The sequence below is a fragment of the Lupinus angustifolius genome, chromosome LG18, assembly GCF_001865875.1.
Source record: "Lupinus angustifolius cultivar Tanjil chromosome LG18, LupAngTanjil_v1.0, whole genome shotgun sequence".
NCBI classification, from domain to species: domain Eukaryota; kingdom Viridiplantae; phylum Streptophyta; class Magnoliopsida; order Fabales; family Fabaceae; genus Lupinus; species Lupinus angustifolius.
In genome coordinates this window covers 14,284,681-14,306,239 of record NC_032026.1, presented here as the reverse complement: position 1 = coordinate 14,306,239, position 21,559 = coordinate 14,284,681, and the positions used below count along the sequence as shown (strand labels likewise).

At 31.5% G+C, this 21,559-nt stretch overlaps 1 protein-coding gene across 1 annotated transcript; it reads right to left on the bottom strand.

Annotated features, from left to right (window-relative positions):
• On the bottom strand, positions 563-16,584 carry LOC109332576 (oxysterol-binding protein-related protein 2A-like). Its single transcript, XM_019567554.1, has 14 exons — positions 15,989-16,584; positions 13,200-13,562; positions 12,573-12,721; positions 12,289-12,341; positions 8,111-8,586; positions 5,322-5,684; positions 4,747-4,843; positions 3,439-3,848; positions 2,955-3,110; positions 2,134-2,301; positions 1,835-1,975; positions 1,446-1,673; positions 1,211-1,324; positions 563-917 (listed from the first exon to the last, which is right to left on the bottom strand). The coding sequence occupies exons 1-14, from the start codon at positions 16,373-16,375 to the stop codon at positions 738-740; spliced, it is 3,285 nt and encodes a 1,094-aa protein (XP_019423099.1). The 5' UTR covers positions 16,376-16,584; the 3' UTR covers positions 563-737.

The window sequence follows — 21,559 nt, the reverse complement described above, 5'->3', positions numbered from 1 at the left end:
GAAGGAATAGAATAGTTAACAAAATGAGATTGTGCAAATAAAATTGGCCCCCTCCTTGAACGGGCCAGAATAATCATTAGTCTTTAAGCTGAATAAATTGCTATAACAGATTCAAAGGAGAGGACATTCCATTAGCTAATATGACCATATAATAATTAATTATAATTACATACAAACAAAACTAATAAGGGAAAAAATATGATGCCTGGATCTAACTTTCTACAGTTCGAGTCTTTGCTACCACTTGATCCCTAAGGTCGAGGAAATCACAACTTTACCAACCATAGGCCATTGTAGTAGTCATTTAAATTCTCAAAGCAACGGTCAGAAACAATACAATGGCTGGAGCCTGGAACTGGAAAGTATTATTTTGCTACCCCCTCCCTGGGTTTCACTGTTCATATATGATAAATCACCAACAAAGGAGAATCATGGAGGTTTCTAAGCCTACTCCCCCACTCAGTCAAAACACATTGTCATGCAAGAAGGTTTAAATTATAAACCTGACAAATGCTTATTAGATTTCATGAACATTATCTGCAATAAATGAATTCATTGTTATATGATTGCTATCACTTGTGAAGTTATAGCTTAAAGACCAATGAGGTGCCTCTTGAAATCATGCAAAATGGAGTTGTAGCTTTTAATTGGAAATCTATATATGCATCTATAATTCTAGTTTAGACAGCACATTAAACACACTTCGTGGAAAAAATGTAAAGTGTACCTGAATTAAATTAAGATGCACCCGAAAGATCGACAATGTCTTCCTTACACTCACCAAATATATTTGAGCATCCGTCCCATTTTCCTTGCTCTTTTGCTTCCCAATAACCGCCGACATAACGGAATGTCTCATTATCACCTTCTCTTTGGAACCACCTCGGCTTCCAACCACTTTCTTGTATTGTTCTTGACTGTAGACATGAGAAAGAAGGGGTAAAAAGAAAAGGTTACAGTTTGCTTACAGTAGAGACTAAAAGTAGATATAAACTCTGAATTTAACCTCATGTTGAATTGTGTAGATGACATTACTAATGCTTATTTAAAAACTTAATCAAACAAACTGAACCACAAAATTTATTACTTAGAATTAAAACTAGGAAAGTTTGAGAAAGATACAAGGAATAATGAAGGGCAACAAAATTCAGACAACTAAGAAAGTGTTATTGCAGAAACTGGAAAAACATGAAAGTGGCCTTAAGCATACCATTCTCTGCCGCTTTTCCAACCTCTGTTTCTCCAAATTAGCCTTCTCATATTCACCATTCTCTAGATGCCGCTGGTCTGGTCTGAGCCTGGAATCCGTGGGTGGGAGCTTCACCTTTAATCCGTGATCAAACACACGGGATCAGAAAAGGCTATAAAAACAATTAGAGAAGCATATATAAGCAAAAAATGGAAATGCATGTATCAAATATTGATTCAATGCATCATTTCTATACCTTTAGTCCTAGAGTGAGTTCATTCAGTGTGATGGCAAAAGATGTCAAATTGTACCGAGTGACATTAGTGGGTGGCAAGGTCCTTTTCCACAACAATGATGCATTTGATGAAGTGAAATCTTTTGGTTTGACATTCACATCCCCATTAACATAATACATACTATCATCCCACTTGCCAAATAATGTAGCAACTTTTTTTCCTGTCACATCTTCAACAAATCCATGCACCTAATTGGATATAGTACATATTGCAATTGATATTAAGCAAAATGGACTAAGAAGATAAGGTTACTATGGAAATTTGACAAGGGTTGTGAGTTGTGACAATGAAAGGACAAAGATCAGGCTGCAAGAGAAAACGTCTGCTATTATCAACCAGCCACACTCACCTGGTGAGGATATCGATCAAGAATCGCCTGCTCTTTGAACTTGATTCTGCATGAATATTGGCGATTACCACGTATATCCATGTTCCCATGATGATCACAGTATATTTTACCAAGGATAAGATTATAAATTTTTGTGGTTACCTAATAGGAGAAACAACATCAATATCAATCATAAGTCAGCAATAATTTAGAGAGAATCTATAGGATGAGTTTTGAATAGCAAATCACTAGTACAATTGTTGTAATATCTTATATGTAATATTCCGGATAGACAAAGTAACTTCCAATGCCATGCCCACCTTGCTCCATTGAAATATTTCACCATCATCAAACTCTAGGGTCAGAACTCCAGCTGGCTCAAGCTGAATTGACCTTCCCCAAAACTTCGAATGGATGTTGCTGTCAGCCCAAAACTTCCATCCTCGACCTTCACAGTGGCAGGCAATGAGAGTTGGATGGTGACTCACCTGTTTCCCACATAATGTCTATCTTTATGAGAGAATATGGACATATATTGCAACAATGTTTTCATGTCAATCGTGGTACAACATATGATGCCCTTTGAATTTTTTGATATGCACAAAAAAACGATATATATGATATCATTCTAAATAAAAACTTGGGCACACCTTATTATGTATAAACTGTTGCAACTTGAAACATTCATGCTACTTTAACCTCTTCTATATATTTGAAGAAAAGTGGAGATTTGCTTTAGAAAAAATGTCAGCAACAAGTTGAGAAAGAGGAGCAAGACCATGCATTGACTTAACTTCCTTGGCATTGTTATGATACCACCACTAATGAGCCTATATCAATTTAAACAAATTTATTTACTACAATAGAGTAACAACTAAACCACTTTCCAAATAAGTAATAAAACCATTTGTTGTTGCTTTACATTCTCTTTCTCTGAGTTTGCTGCTCATAATCATAAATATATAATAAAAGTAAGTTTATCATGTTGAAATGTTTAGTAAAATTAATTTGTATGTCAAAGGTTGAGATTTATCATTATCCTAAGTAAAAACTGAAGCTCAAGTCGTCTATGGCACCATTTTATAGCCCAAGTCAGATTCTAATGCTAAATCAAAGATTTATTGAGTCATAGGGAGCTAACCTTCTCAGAAAAGAAGCGAATCCCTTTCTCAGGATAGTCAGCTTCATAGGTTTCTCCTAACAAGGGATTGAAGGGTTTACAATGACGGCCTTCAGATGATGCATATCCAGAAATTGCGAAGGCAGCAACATTCAGTGCTCGAACAAGATTGTTTCCCTGAAAATCAGATTCAAAGGGAAAAGTATCACATATGAAAACATCAATTGATGTCAACTTTAAACTATATTTTCACTGTATTCTTTTTTTACTACCAAACCAAATAAACTAAAGTTGTCCTAAATAAGAGAGTAAGGCTATTAGAGCAACTGCATGGGCGTAGAACAGAAGAAAGTCATAAAAAACAACCATGTCCGAAAGAACCAGAGCAGATTTCAGGGTGCCCTTGAAAATGCAGACATTCCACTCCAATAATACATTCAGATATGAATTGGCTGCACTTAAACACAAGCAAATGACACAATCAAGAGCAAGATTTATATCTTACTGATTTTCCATACTCATATGCTTGATCCAGAAGATGAGAGTACTCCAAGTCCTCACAACATTTTTGAAGGGATGATATCGGCTCATTAAAGAATACAGGAAGACAAACTCGTGTGAGATCTTTTCCCACATTGTCTTTGATCATTGACCAAAGACTTACACCCCTCTCTTTCTCAACAGGATCAGGGAGCAGTCTTCGTCTTTCTATCTCAGGGTGCCTATAATTATAGACCACCTTCTCAGGTTGAATGTTCTCCATATCCACTTGATCCGTATCTCTTGTCGACCCGTACCTAAAACCAGGCTCAGTAAAATACTCTCTAGTATCATAATATGATATTTCATCTTCATCTGACACTTCTTCCATCTCCTGTTTCTCAATATCATCGGATGATTCAGTTGTACTGCATTCTGAAACCCGAAAATATACTGCTTTATTATAAACTATACAACACTAACGTGCAAGAGACACACTAAGTTTTTAAAATGGATAAGACATGGACACAACATATATAGGTACATTGAAAAATTAAGAAAGATTCATACCTCATAATATTGTGTAATTTTTAAATAGGACACATATCATTAGAGTATCTATGTTTGTATTACTAAATTTAACACCAAAGTTAGATACCTTCCACTTTGAGACAATCAAGGAGAAATAACAAGTATTGAAATTATGTTTCTCTCATTTGTTTTCCTGAAATGTATTGCGTCTAATTTTCATGTGAGTAAGTTATACAAATATATAAAAAAAACATTTTTGAAGAGTGTGTTCAATACAGAATTAGAAGCCATCAAAAGGGGCCATATGATCTTGGAGCTATCAGCAGTATTTATTTAGCCAAGTCATATGATATTGATACAAAGGCACTCAGCCCATCAGGTAGACATTTGATGTAATACCTGTCATTATCATATGAACTTGAATTTGAAAGTTGAACTAAAATAATTGTCAAGATAAATTCTATACAGGTAATATCATCGAGAAACTTGTAAAAAAACTCATAAGAGCTTAAATCCAAACTGTACACAGCTTAGACAAAAAGGAAATAAACAAGTCTACGTTCCAATGGCATTTATCCACAAACTTCCCATCATTCAAGAAACGCTTGTGAAAACAATTGGATGTCAGCAATATTCTTCCTGTTCATATAAAGACGGAACCATAGGCCCCTATAACCTTCAACTCAACAAATATTCCGTATATAAAGCCACATTCTTAATACATTAAACAAGAAAGGAAAAAAAAATCACTGCATAATTAAGTAAAAGTATAAATTATAAAGAGCAGCATTTGCAGTCCTACCACTATATTTTCCACGTCCTAGATTTGAAAGTTTACTCTTTGTTAATGAGTATTCACCGCCATGTATTGCAGAGACCACAGGTTCAATATTAGCTGCCTGTTTATGATCAATAACAAATTAGTGTACTAAGTCGCGTACAGATATGATTCTTGATTTAGTATATACAAGAAGTTTAAAACATCATAGTTAGAAATTAGAACTTTCTGTACAAGACAAACACAAATTAAAAAGAATGATGCACATGACATCAAGTCTTATTGCATGTAACCGTGTAAGACATTTAACTTGCTGAAAAAACTGATAAACTGAAATAAAACTTTTATGATATTAAGCAAACATATTTCAGTGAATATTTTATCTAGCTAAACAAAACAAAACAAAACAAAACAGAAAAACATTAGAAAACAAATCACTTGAAATTATTATATTGTTTCCATAATTCTTAACTCCGAGAATGTCATGTCTCTTTCACAAAATCTAAAATGTAAGATGAGTTGGACAAGTAAGTAAACTATTATTTCCAAGTTAGATGATGAAAAGCATTGTACAGGTGAAGTACAAGTTAAGAAATTACCTCAAGGTGCATTATTGTATCAAGCAAAGTAGAACGTTCTTGACAAAGAAGTTCAAGTTGACCATGTATTTGGTCACACTCAGAGAGCATGATTTGTTGGCACTCGTGTACGAGGTTGTCGGCGGTACCCTCTTCAAGCAAACGTTTCTTAAGTCGCTCTGTTGATACATTTATTATTCCAGTGGGTGCAACAGTGAGATGGTTACTGAGAGTTTGAAGTGGATACACTGCACCAGTTGATAATAGTGCTTGTATCCATTCTACTCTATCTTTTCTTGAATCAGTTCTCAGATGAAGAGTCTTCATCGCTGTAAATATATAGAAACGCCGATCATCTGATTTGCTCTCTCTAAATGACGAAATCTGCTAAACCATTCACACAATATTGTAAGCCTTCGCTTTCAAGAAAGATAGTATGATATCCCTTTGGAGAAAAGGTCATAGAGACTAACTATATTATCATTGTGCTTATATTTACTTTATAAAAGAGGAATGATGCATTAATCATTAAATTTTGTCAGAAATTAACAAAATTAATTATTAACTTTAAATGTAGGTGGTATTTTCCTATTCGACTATAGTTATTCACTTTTACTAATTATCTCTTTTATTCTTTCTCAAATATAGTTATGCATTTTTACTAATTTTCTCAAATATAGTCATCCATTTTCACTAATTTTCTCAAATATAGTTATCTATTTTCACTAATTATTATCTCTTTTATTCTTTCTCAAGTATAGTTATTCATTTTCACTAATTATCTATTTTATTAGACACATAAAGGTAAAATTGTAAAAACAATCATTATTATGTTAATTTTTTGAACTCAAAATGGAACAGAGAAGGTAATTACTTAATACGTAATAAATTCACAACTGTGTTCATTAAAAGCAATTAGAGAATTACAAAGCAGCGCAACAACAAAACTTAGAGGAGAGTTCACGTTGCTAATATGAAGAGAAACGGAAATAATTAGCTTCCCAACAACACACTAGACAAAATAAACTAAGGTAAGGACACCTTTATGCACCACAACAAGAAGCACCAAAAATTTGTAGCCATTAAGGGCACATGACCAATAATCACAGCACGCGCATCATACAGGCCCGCCAGGATTTGGACTGCGACTCCCCAATCAATATATTATGTTATGATGGGAGAAGATCTCCAAATCTAAAGAATGTATTACTTTTATAATTAGTTAGAAAAATATTTAATTATTAAATTTTTATATTTCTCAACTGCATAAAATGACACATTAAATAAGACAGCAAATGTCTTCTCATGTAATAAGATCCTTTTATAGTTTAAAAGATCTTCCAACAAAATAATTAAATAGAATGATTCAACAAGCAAAGGTAATATAGCCTAACGCATAATTTAGTGTATCTGGCTTTCTTTTTTCTATCATAAGCTGGGTGGTTCTTTAATGGATATGAGTTTTACTCAAAGCATATGTGGTATGTGGATTACCTCTTTACTAAAGTAGAATCATAATAAAATAAAAAGAACTAAAAATAGTAATAACTAAACTCCTTAATATTTATATAAATATATAAAATTTATTTTATATACAATATTTTATTTATAAATCACATGTATCATCATTCACTAAAATAATTTTATTCAATCTGTATATATCTATATTTATACTAAGTTAAAATATGGTGTAATTATCACAATTTCTACTTACATATTTTTTTAATTTCTAAAAAACCATATAATCATATGTAAATATCATCATAAAATTAATTTCAATTTGAAACTACTTCTCTTTTTACAATAAATTGAACAGCATTCACTTGAAAAAAGAGATGCACATTTTTCTCTTCTATGTTTTTTCCCTTTTTATTAAAAGGTCCTTCGTTCATGGCTGAAATGAATGTCATATAAGTTTAATATTACACAAAATATTATTGAAATGTAAAGTACATAAACTACCTCGAATCTTGAAACAAATGCTACCCAACCCAAATGTTAGTAAGTCCCTTAGAAACTCTAGCTAGAAAACATATATTTTTTCTCTCGAAATTATAGTATTCTCAAAATAAGTGAGAACAAATTGTGCAAACAATTTCCCTATTTTATAAGGTTGCTTGAAGTAACATCTGATGCATTCCAATTTAGTAAGCAAAACCCACACATGCTACTATAGTCAAAGATCCGCAATCTTCGATCACCAAATTCCATTCCATTCCCACCCTAGGATTGGTGAATGCATAAACTACAGTCAGCAGAAACAGACCAGTGGGAAAGGAAGGTAAGTAAGGTAGGGATGATGTGACCTAAAGTTAATGCTTTAGGGGCAACTACGTAGGATACTCCTACCCATTTCGGCAATCTGTTCATGTGACCCACCCGACATTAATCCCCAAAACGGGAGAGAAAACAAAAGTCACACCCACATACCCCATAACACATTGAATTATGGCTTAAACCATCGGTCTTCCACATTACTACTAGCCAATCTGGCCTATCTCATTTTTTATCTTAATCAATAAATTATTGGTCTAATAATATAAGGTTGATTTTCAATTCATAAGAGTAATAAATATTGAAAATGTAATATGATTAATTATTATTTATCCATACTGTAACTAAATACTTTTACTGGTACAAAAAAAACTCTCTCTCCTATTTAATCATTTTTTCAGTTCCTCCACAAGCATCTCCATCAGGTGTACTATTATATGAATGAATTATGTAATCACCATTATCATATTGATCAAATAAATAATTTCTAATTTACTCTATTTAAGTTTTTTGAACGAGTGTGTAGGTAGGTGTACCTTGAGATGAACTACACCAGGAGTTTTGTGGTGCTTGCGTCGCGTGGCGGCGGCGGCGTTGATCCTAGCGAGGCGGTGGGAAGAAATTTGGCCGATAAGGCGGAGGTCGTGGGAGGGTGAGAGAAGATTGAGATTCTCCGGGTGGCGGATCTTTGCGTAAGAGAGGACGCCATTTCGCAAAAGGAACCAACGGAATCTCCAGCCTTTGCCGTAATTGGTCCACTTGTAGAGAACGCCGGCAACCGTAGCCTCCGATTCTTGGCCAGCATTGCCGTAAGATATTCCCGTTGGGACGCTCCTCGTCCGCGAAAGCGGCGCTGCATCTAGTTCCGGCGAACGGTTGCCAATTCGAGGACTCTCCAGAGAGATGCAGCACAGTGGGTGCATCGCTTTCACTCTCACGCAAAATATGTTCTCGAATTTAGCTTCTATTGTTGTTTCAAATGATTTGGTTTTACTGGCAAATGCTGTGAAATCTCAATTCTTCATATTGAAACAACCATGGCGACAATGATTTTGGGTTGTTTCAGAAGGAAAAACAAAATAATGAAACGAAAAAGAGAGGAGTTTGGAATTTATAAGAATTGATAGGAGTAGAGAAAAACAAACAAAAATAAATTATTATGACAATGACATTTTTTTATTTATGTTTTGATTACATTTTTATCTATAAAATTATACAAAAAACACAAAACTCTCATCTTATGAAGAAGAAAGTGATAAAGAAAAATAAAAAGCGTTATAACACTTGTATTGTATCATTTAATTTATAATGTAATTATATTTTATCATTAAAATTATGTACAAAATATAAAACTCATCTTTCCATTACAGATCCTGGACTCCTGGTTCAATTGAGATAGATAGAAAATGGAGTTGTAGAAAGATTAATTAAATATAAAACTAGAATACATTTATTTTAAGTAATTCTAAATAGAGAACTTCAAATTAGAAAATAAAATACAACAGTTTTACATATGTTAAAATATCAACTTTCAAAACAATTTTTTATTTTCTCTTTCTTAAATAATATCCTTAACTCATTTGCTAACATTTTATAAAATTAAAAGAGTAATAATAAAAGGAAAAATATATCACGGGCCCCTTCTTTCTCTTTCCTTACAAAATTATAAATAAAAAATGCAAGTTTAATATTATACAAACTTTAGAAGACAAATAACATTAGGGTCTTGAAAATCGCTTGAAGGATATATTTTTAGAAGAAAAGTGAAGAAATAAATGAAAGTTAAAAAAATATAAGTAAAGCTCTTCTCAGTATCTTTAAGTAGTCATTAATTTCACTCTTAAGGATCTTCCTCAAATAGTACTACTTTGTTGTAATGGTGGTAATGTAATTTCAACTATACTGATGTACCTAAGCTATTTAACTACATCAGAAATAGATTCCAAAACGTGAGCATATTTTCAATGTCAATCTTGTACTTACTTAATTAATACTTGTTTCTTTTTTTTACTTCTAATCTCCTATGTAGATGTTGTTGTTGAGCGTTGAAATTGGTTTGAATATAATTCTAGTACATGTTCTCATTAATCCGTGCCTATAGCTAGGCTTTCTAAACTTTACAGTCCTATATAGACCTTATTCCTGTAAGCATAAGGAGGCCCAAATTTGAAAGGAGAATGTAGCCCGATTTGGCTTGATATGGTAGTGGAAGTTAATAGGAAAAAAATGATATCTATTTTGAAAGTTCAATCCAATTATTTATCACCTCTGATTGACTGAAAAAATATTTTAACATTGATTGAAAAAATTATTTAAATTAAAATAGTAATAATTAAATATTTTTCTGATAAATCATATTTCTTAACACATTGAGTGACACAAAAAAGTAAGATAACATATATGGACCCCTTCTAACTACTAATGACAGCTGAGGAGAAAGATAAGAATCGGAAGTACCGTAAAACGGGAATAAAAGGAAATGAAAGGCTAGAACAATTTTCTTTGGTGAATATGGAAAAAATTAATGAGTCAAACAATATTAATTAATTATTAGTTGATTCTCTTTTATATATTACTGTATAAAGGCACAATCTATTAGGAGTTTCCCATGTTGCCTTAAAAATATCAGTATTTACATTTCTATATTATAGTTGAGGTTTTTATGAGTACATAACCAAAATGGGAATCATTAATTGTATACTTTCTGTACGGCAACTTTGACATATTTAGAAGTATCACTTCTCCTAAATTCCTTACTCAATGGTGATCATGACTTCTCCATAAATCACTTATTACATTCATTCCACTTTCTAATTCTCTCACAAAACTATACAAATAAATTAACTATGGACTACATCACTTCCACCTCTACAATGAAATATAAATATCTTATCAGTTTTGATTCTCATACAATTTCCTCACATTTAAAGGTGTTTTTAATTTTCTCCTTTCATAATCTGATGATTTATTTCTTTCTCATTTAAATATTTTATTAAATCCATGTGTGATGAAAATTTATATTGACCTGAGGTTTCATTTCATTAATGTGACTGCCAGAATTTTAAATCTTTTTTATTTATTTATATTTTCATGATATTTAATTTAGAATAAACTTGTTTAATTTCAAGTCATTAGTCTTGAGACAAATGTAATAATTTATATAGGTTGACAACTCCACATGTCTTCGTTTCCCTATCAATTCAAAAACTAAATATATCATAACATAGAAATTGAAATGTTCCTACTAGCACAGTGGAATTGATGGTGTGTGCTGAAGTGTGTGAAGAGTGCATGAACCATGAAGAATATCTGAAGAGTATGGTGGCTTTTTTATGTGAGGACTTCATGGTTTTAATATAGACATATCCTTGGAGTTTTCTTTGGTTGTTGCTTTTAATGGGAGATTCCGTGGAGAGATAGTGTGAACAATTCCAAAAGGAAAAACTTCACTTTCATCCAATTATAGATGGATTCCATCATATCTCACTCATCCAATCTCTCGATATGCATGCATTTGTCTCTCTAAACAGCACTTAACCTTAATAGATGATATAAAAGTATTTCTTTACGGACCACTTATTAATACCACTTATCCTTTAAATATTTGGTTCACATAATCAGTTTTTTTTTTGCATTATATCCCTCATAACTAATTCTTTTCGGGATACGTGATTGTCTTTCTCATTATACATCGTTCACATGAATTGAACCTTTAAACTTTTAATCATTTTAGAGATCTAATCAATCCTTATATCACTAGATCAACACTTTATTAGGTTCACATAGTTTGGTACATTATTGCAAAGAAAATGAAAAAGCAAAAACATCTAACCATATGTTATTTTAGTGGTCAATCAAGGAAAATGGTAAAACGAAAAAGGTGAGTGAGGCCTCTACATGAGAAATGATAATAATGAGTGGGGTAGTGGGGTAAGGTAGGAGACATATTTCTAATAATGCCAAATGTCTTCATCTCTTGAAACTCTTTCTCAACCTTTTTGATTTCCAGGTTCTGTCAGTAATCTTTCTCTCCTGAATCTCTCCCTGTCCACTTTCTCAGTTTGTATCATTAATAAAAATTGGATACATGGCAAAATTAGAAAGACACGAAACTCATTAGTATCTACCTCCAATATCAATTTGGTTGAGTGGTCCTATGTCAGTTTTTTTCATAATATGATTTCACAAACACGAGTCTGAATTGTCAGCAAATTTCTAAAATAATTTGTACGAAGCTCAGAAAAGCATCACATGGTAGCTAACTTTCTACGGCTGCAGTCACAATTTGCTAGTTTAATGTCGGGTCATGATTTGTGTTGCATCATTGTTCATCATTCATCATTGCATTTGAACATGTCTAGGGCTATGAGCTTATTATCCTCGTCCTAAATAGATTTGATCTTGATCAACACATGTAACATGTCAGAAGTCCATGCAAATCTATTTGTGCATGGTTAATTATAGCTGCTTCAACATTTTTAACAAAGATGTATAAATATACAACGGCATGCTTAATCAAAAGACTTGGACACTTGGTTAAACGATTAAACTCAATTTCCTTAGATAAACAATAAATTTGACTGAAGCTTTTCTCTAATGACTTTGTGATACAATCACAACAATGGCATGGTATAGGGAAAAATCTGTAAAGTAAAATCAATTGCATTATGTTTACACAATGTTTTTTTTATCTGCAAAATGATAAATTCTATACAGGTAATATCATCGAGAAACTTGTAAAAAAACTCATAAGAGCTTAAATCCAAACTGTACACAGCTTAGACAAAAAGGAAATAAACAAGTCTACGTTCCAATGGCATTTATCCACAAACTTCCCATCATTCAAGAAACGCTTGTGAAAACAATTGGATGTCAGCAATATTCTTCCTGTTCATATAAAGACGGAACCATAGGCCCCTATAACCTTCAACTCAACAAATATTCCGTATATAAAGCCACATTCTTAATACATTAAACAAGAAAGGAAAAAAAAATCACTGCATAATTAAGTAAAAGTATAAATTATAAAGAGCAGCATTTGCAGTCCTACCACTATATTTTCCACGTCCTAGATTTGAAAGTTTACTCTTTGTTAATGAGTATTCACCGCCATGTATTGCAGAGACCACAGGTTCAATATTAGCTGCCTGTTTATGATCAATAACAAATTAGTGTACTAAGTCGCGTACAGATATGATTCTTGATTTAGTATATACAAGAAGTTTAAAACATCATAGTTAGAAATTAGAACTTTCTGTACAAGACAAACACAAATTAAAAAGAATGATGCACATGACATCAAGTCTTATTGCATGTAACCGTGTAAGACATTTAACTTGCTGAAAAAACTGATAAACTGAAATAAAACTTTTATGATATTAAGCAAACATATTTCAGTGAATATTTTATCTAGCTAAACAAAACAAAACAAAACAAAACAGAAAAACATTAGAAAACAAATCACTTGAAATTATTATATTGTTTCCATAATTCTTAACTCCGAGAATGTCATGTCTCTTTCACAAAATCTAAAATGTAAGATGAGTTGGACAAGTAAGTAAACTATTATTTCCAAGTTAGATGATGAAAAGCATTGTACAGGTGAAGTACAAGTTAAGAAATTACCTCAAGGTGCATTATTGTATCAAGCAAAGTAGAACGTTCTTGACAAAGAAGTTCAAGTTGACCATGTATTTGGTCACACTCAGAGAGCATGATTTGTTGGCACTCGTGTACGAGGTTGTCGGCGGTACCCTCTTCAAGCAAACGTTTCTTAAGTCGCTCTGTTGATACATTTATTATTCCAGTGGGTGCAACAGTGAGATGGTTACTGAGAGTTTGAAGTGGATACACTGCACCAGTTGATAATAGTGCTTGTATCCATTCTACTCTATCTTTTCTTGAATCAGTTCTCAGATGAAGAGTCTTCATCGCTGTAAATATATAGAAACGCCGATCATCTGATTTGCTCTCTCTAAATGACGAAATCTGCTAAACCATTCACACAATATTGTAAGCCTTCGCTTTCAAGAAAGATAGTATGATATCCCTTTGGAGAAAAGGTCATAGAGACTAACTATATTATCATTGTGCTTATATTTACTTTATAAAAGAGGAATGATGCATTAATCATTAAATTTTGTCAGAAATTAACAAAATTAATTATTAACTTTAAATGTAGGTGGTATTTTCCTATTCGACTATAGTTATTCACTTTTACTAATTATCTCTTTTATTCTTTCTCAAATATAGTTATGCATTTTTACTAATTTTCTCAAATATAGTCATCCATTTTCACTAATTTTCTCAAATATAGTTATCTATTTTCACTAATTATTATCTCTTTTATTCTTTCTCAAGTATAGTTATTCATTTTCACTAATTATCTATTTTATTAGACACATAAAGGTAAAATTGTAAAAACAATCATTATTATGTTAATTTTTTGAACTCAAAATGGAACAGAGAAGGTAATTACTTAATACGTAATAAATTCACAACTGTGTTCATTAAAAGCAATTAGAGAATTACAAAGCAGCGCAACAACAAAACTTAGAGGAGAGTTCACGTTGCTAATATGAAGAGAAACGGAAATAATTAGCTTCCCAACAACACACTAGACAAAATAAACTAAGGTAAGGACACCTTTATGCACCACAACAAGAAGCACCAAAAATTTGTAGCCATTAAGGGCACATGACCAATAATCACAGCACGCGCATCATACAGGCCCGCCAGGATTTGGACTGCGACTCCCCAATCAATATATTATGTTATGATGGGAGAAGATCTCCAAATCTAAAGAATGTATTACTTTTATAATTAGTTAGAAAAATATTTAATTATTAAATTTTTATATTTCTCAACTGCATAAAATGACACATTAAATAAGACAGCAAATGTCTTCTCATGTAATAAGATCCTTTTATAGTTTAAAAGATCTTCCAACAAAATAATTAAATAGAATGATTCAACAAGCAAAGGTAATATAGCCTAACGCATAATTTAGTGTATCTGGCTTTCTTTTTTCTATCATAAGCTGGGTGGTTCTTTAATGGATATGAGTTTTACTCAAAGCATATGTGGTATGTGGATTACCTCTTTACTAAAGTAGAATCATAATAAAATAAAAAGAACTAAAAATAGTAATAACTAAACTCCTTAATATTTATATAAATATATAAAATTTATTTTATATACAATATTTTATTTATAAATCACATGTATCATCATTCACTAAAATAATTTTATTCAATCTGTATATATCTATATTTATACTAAGTTAAAATATGGTGTAATTATCACAATTTCTACTTACATATTTTTTTAATTTCTAAAAAACCATATAATCATATGTAAATATCATCATAAAATTAATTTCAATTTGAAACTACTTCTCTTTTTACAATAAATTGAACAGCATTCACTTGAAAAAAGAGATGCACATTTTTCTCTTCTATGTTTTTTCCCTTTTTATTAAAAGGTCCTTCGTTCATGGCTGAAATGAATGTCATATAAGTTTAATATTACACAAAATATTATTGAAATGTAAAGTACATAAACTACCTCGAATCTTGAAACAAATGCTACCCAACCCAAATGTTAGTAAGTCCCTTAGAAACTCTAGCTAGAAAACATATATTTTTTCTCTCGAAATTATAGTATTCTCAAAATAAGTGAGAACAAATTGTGCAAACAATTTCCCTATTTTATAAGGTTGCTTGAAGTAACATCTGATGCATTCCAATTTAGTAAGCAAAACCCACACATGCTACTATAGTCAAAGATCCGCAATCTTCGATCACCAAATTCCATTCCATTCCCACCCTAGGATTGGTGAATGCATAAACTACAGTCAGCAGAAACAGACCAGTGGGAAAGGAAGGTAAGTAAGGTAGGGATGATGTGACCTAAAGTTAATGCTTTAGGGGCAACTACGTAGGATACTCCTACCCATTTCGGCAATCTGTTCATGTGACCCACCCGACATTAATCCCCAAAACGGGAGAGAAAACAAAAGTCACACCCACATACCCCATAACACATTGAATTATGGCTTAAACCATCGGTCTTCCACATTACTACTAGCCAATCTGGCCTATCTCATTTTTTATCTTAATCAATAAATTATTGGTCTAATAATATAAGGTTGATTTTCAATTCATAAGAGTAATAAATATTGAAAATGTAATATGATTAATTATTATTTATCCATACTGTAACTAAATACTTTTACTGGTACAAAAAAAACTCTCTCTCCTATTTAATCATTTTTTCAGTTCCTCCACAAGCATCTCCATCAGGTGTACTATTATATGAATGAATTATGTAATCACCATTATCATATTGATCAAATAAATAATTTCTAATTTACTCTATTTAAGTTTTTTGAACGAGTGTGTAGGTAGGTGTACCTTGAGATGAACTACACCAGGAGTTTTGTGGTGCTTGCGTCGCGTGGCGGCGGCGGCGTTGATCCTAGCGAGGCGGTGGGAAGAAATTTGGCCGATAAGGCGGAGGTCGTGGGAGGGTGAGAGAAGATTGAGATTCTCCGGGTGGCGGATCTTTGCGTAAGAGAGGACGCCATTTCGCAAAAGGAACCAACGGAATCTCCAGCCTTTGCCGTAATTGGTCCACTTGTAGAGAACGCCGGCAACCGTAGCCTCCGATTCTTGGCCAGCATTGCCGTAAGATATTCCCGTTGGGACGCTCCTCGTCCGCGAAAGCGGCGCTGCATCTAGTTCCGGCGAACGGTTGCCAATTCGAGGACTCTCCAGAGAGATGCAGCACAGTGGGTGCATCGCTTTCACTCTCACGCAAAATATGTTCTCGAATTTAGCTTCTATTGTTGTTTCAAATGATTTGGTTTTACTGGCAAATGCTGTGAAATCTCAATTCTTCATATTGAAACAACCATGGCGACAATGATTTTGGGTTGTTTCAGAAGGAAAAACAAAATAATGAAACGAAAAAGAGAGGAGTTTGGAATTTATAAGAATTGATAGGAGTAGAGAAAAACAAACAAAAATAAATTATTATGACAATGACATTTTTTTATTTATGTTTTGATTACATTTTTATCTATAAAATTATACAAAAAACACAAAACTCTCATCTTATGAAGAAGAAAGTGATAAAGAAAAATAAAAAGCGTTATAACACTTGTATTGTATCATTTAATTTATAATGTAATTATATTTTATCATTAAAATTATGTACAAAATATAAAACTCATCTTTCCATTACAGATCCTGGACTCCTGGTTCAATTGAGATAGATAGAAAATGGAGTTGTAGAAAGATTAATTAAATATAAAACTAGAATACATTTATTTTAAGTAATTCTAAATAGAGAACTTCAAATTAGAAAATAAAATACAACAGTTTTACATATGTTAAAATATCAACTTTCAAAACAATTTTTTATTTTCTCTTTCTTAAATAATATCCTTAACTCATTTGCTAACATTTTATAAAATTAAAAGAGTAATAATAAAAGGAAAAATATATCACGGGCCCCTTCTTTCTCTTTCCTTACAAAATTATAAATAAAAAATGCAAGTTTAATATTATACAAACTTTAGAAGACAAATAACATTAGGGTCTTGAAAATCGCTTGAAGGATATATTTTTAGAAGAAAAGTGAAGAAATAAATGAAAGTTAAAAAAATATAAGTAAAGCTCTTCTCAGTATCTTTAAGTAGTCATTAATTTCACTCTTAAGGATCTTCCTCAAATAGTACTACTTTGTTGTAATGGTGGTAATGTAATTTCAACTATACTGATGTACCTAAGCTATTTAACTACATCAGAAATAGATTCCAAAACGTGAGCATATTTTCAATGTCAATCTTGTACTTACTTAATTAATACTTGTTTCTTTTTTTTACTTCTAATCTCCTATGTAGATGTTGTTGTTGAGCGTTGAAATTGGTTTGAATATAATTCTAGTACATGTTCTCATTAATCCGTGCCTATAGCTAGGCTTTCTAAACTTTACAGTCCTATATAGACCTTATTCCTGTAAGCATAAGGAGGCCCAAATTTGAAAGGAGAATGTAGCCCGATTTGGCTTGATATGGTAGTGGAAGTTAATAGGAAAAAAATGATATCTATTTTGAAAGTTCAATCCAATTATTTATCACCTCTGATTGACTGAAAAAATATTTTAACATTGATTGAAAAAATTATTTAAATTAAAATAGTAATAATTAAATATTTTTCTGATAAATCATATTTCTTAACACATTGAGTGACACAAAAAAGTAAGATAACATATATGGACCCCTTCTAACTACTAATGACAGCTGAGGAGAAAGATAAGAATCGGAAGTACCGTAAAACGGGAATAAAAGGAAATGAAAGGCTAGAACAATTTTCTTTGGTGAATATGGAAAAAATTAATGAGTCAAACAATATTAATTAATTATTAGTTGATTCTCTTTTATATATTACTGTATAAAGGCACAATCTATTAGGAGTTTCCCATGTTGCCTTAAAAATATCAGTATTTACATTTCTATATTATAGTTGAGGTTTTTATGAGTACATAACCAAAATGGGAATCATTAATTGTATACTTTCTGTACGGCAACTTTGACATATTTAGAAGTATCACTTCTCCTAAATTCCTTACTCAATGGTGATCATGACTTCTCCATAAATCACTTATTACATTCATTCCACTTTCTAATTCTCTCACAAAACTATACAAATAAATTAACTATGGACTACATCACTTCCACCTCTACAATGAAATATAAATATCTTATCAGTTTTGATTCTCATACAATTTCCTCACATTTAAAGGTGTTTTTAATTTTCTCCTTTCATAATCTGATGATTTATTTCTTTCTCATTTAAATATTTTATTAAATCCATGTGTGATGAAAATTTATATTGACCTGAGGTTTCATTTCATTAATGTGACTGCCAGAATTTTAAATCTTTTTTATTTATTTATATTTTCATGATATTTAATTTAGAATAAACTTGTTTAATTTCAAGTCATTAGTCTTGAGACAAATGTAATAATTTATATAGGTTGACAACTCCACATGTCTTCGTTTCCCTATCAATTCAAAAACTAAATATATCATAACATAGAAATTGAAATGTTCCTACTAGCACAGTGGAATTGATGGTGTGTGCTGAAGTGTGTGAAGAGTGCATGAACCATGAAGAATATCTGAAGAGTATGGTGGCTTTTTTATGTGAGGACTTCATGGTTTTAATATAGACATATCCTTGGAGTTTTCTTTGGTTGTTGCTTTTAATGGGAGATTCCGTGGAGAGATAGTGTGAACAATTCCAAAAGGAAAAACTTCACTTTCATCCAATTATAGATGGATTCCATCATATCTCACTCATCCAATCTCTCGATATGCATGCATTTGTCTCTCTAAACAGCACTTAACCTTAATAGATGATATAAAAGTATTTCTTTACGGACCACTTATTAATACCACTTATCCTTTAAATATTTGGTTCACATAATCAGTTTTTTTTTTGCATTATATCCCTCATAACTAATTCTTTTCGGGATACGTGATTGTCTTTCTCATTATACATCGTTCACATGAATTGAACCTTTAAACTTTTAATCATTTTAGAGATCTAATCAATCCTTATATCACTAGATCAACACTTTATTAGGTTCACATAGTTTGGTACATTATTGCAAAGAAAATGAAAAAGCAAAAACATCTAACCATATGTTATTTTAGTGGTCAATCAAGGAAAATGGTAAAACGAAAAAGGTGAGTGAGGCCTCTACATGAGAAATGATAATAATGAGTGGGGTAGTGGGGTAAGGTAGGAGACATATTTCTAATAATGCCAAATGTCTTCATCTCTTGAAACTCTTTCTCAACCTTTTTGATTTCCAGGTTCTGTCAGTAATCTTTCTCTCCTGAATCTCTCCCTGTCCACTTTCTCAGTTTGTATCATTAATAAAAATTGGATACATGGCAAAATTAGAAAGACACGAAACTCATTAGTATCTACCTCCAATATCAATTTGGTTGAGTGGTCCTATGTCAGTTTTTTTCATAATATGATTTCACAAACACGAGTCTGAATTGTCAGCAAATTTCTAAAATAATTTGTACGAAGCTCAGAAAAGCATCACATGGTAGCTAACTTTCTACGGCTGCAGTCACAATTTGCTAGTTTAATGTCGGGTCATGATTTGTGTTGCATCATTGTTCATCATTCATCATTGCATTTGAACATGTCTAGGGCTATGAGCTTATTATCCTCGTCCTAAATAGATTTGATCTTGATCAACACATGTAACATGTCAGAAGTCCATGCAAATCTATTTGTGCATGGTTAATTATAGCTGCTTCAACATTTTTAACAAAGATGTATAAATATACAACGGCATGCTTAATCAAAAGACTTGGACACTTGGTTAAACGATTAAACTCAATTTCCTTAGATAAACAATAAATTTGACTGAAGCTTTTCTCTAATGACTTTGTGATACAATCACAACAATGGCATGGTATAGGGAAAAATCTGTAAAGTAAAATCAATTGCATTATGTTTACACAATGTTTTTTTTATCTGCAAAATGAAAGATTTTATTAAGAGAGGAAATAATTACAAGAGAGAAAGAAGCAGAAAAAACTAAAAAGTCATTACAACATAGGATCAAAACAAAAAATTGAGTTTGTTATCCAGTCCCAAAAAAAGATATGATTTTTGCCCCTCTTCTCATTGATCCAAAGCTAAGAAGTAACCCTAGCAGCCTAAAAAATTTTCTCGAGAGAGAGTTACACAGAATTAAATATAAAGTCATTCCTAGATAGCCCAAATAATATATTTTTTTTTACTTTGATGTAGGAACATAATTTTATAATTCAAGCATGCTAGGAGAGCATACCCAAAACAAAAGTTTTTTGTAATGGTTCAACTTTTTTTATTTGCCTTTTTGTTTGTAGCTGATGGAGGGAACAACAGCTGAAACAAAGAAATAGTACAACAAATGTGAAACCTCGTCCAACCAAATCATGTTAGGTTTATTAAAGACCACGTCAGCTAAGATATCTGCTAGGCCTAAAAGTAATGGCTCCAATGAAAGTTTATTAAATATCTCATTTTCTAACTTTTCCATCAGAAATTATTACCTGATTTGAGATCAATAATCTGGCTCATATTTACATTTTAATTTAGAATAAATTGATTTAATTTTAAATCACCAATTAATCATTAGTGATAGTGATTTAATATGGATATTAATTCTATACCATATAATATCTTATAACATATACTAATTTATCTCAAAGAAAATTTAGAGCTGAGAAAATATGTGAATTATTAAATCTTCACTCATTAAAATTATTGTCACTAAACAAAGAAACTAAGTTTAAAAGTAATCTCTCATTTAAGTTGCACAGACTCAAGTTTTATAAATTTGAATAAATCATCTATGAATATTGTTGCATAGTAAGTTACAATTTTAAATATTGCTTATTTATATTAATTATAAGGGTCTATAATTAAGTTGTAAATTTCTTTTAAATTTATACTTTATTAAATATTACATTAATAAACTTAAAAAATAAATGATAAAAATAATATAAAAAAAACATGAAATGAGTTTTAAATGGATCAAGTACAATCTAATACAATCAGCTTCAATACAAAAATGCTAAATATATTTTGTTGAATAATTCTAATACAATCACCTAACTTTTAATTGCAAGTTTTCAGTTATAAGTTTGTTTTTTTGTCCTTAAATGCTAAATATTTCTTTTTTTCCAACATAATAGCAAATATTTGTTAAAGCAATACAAAATCTCCAATCACTCCCAACAGAGAAATAACTTATTTTCCCCCAAAATGGCATGCAAAGCCATTCTTCATGCGAGTGGTAGGCCCCTTAATTCTTATTTCTTAACCTCAGCAATACAAAATCTCCAACCAAGATTAGTAACCTTGATTCTTATTTCTTAACCTGAGCAATATATCCTAGATAAA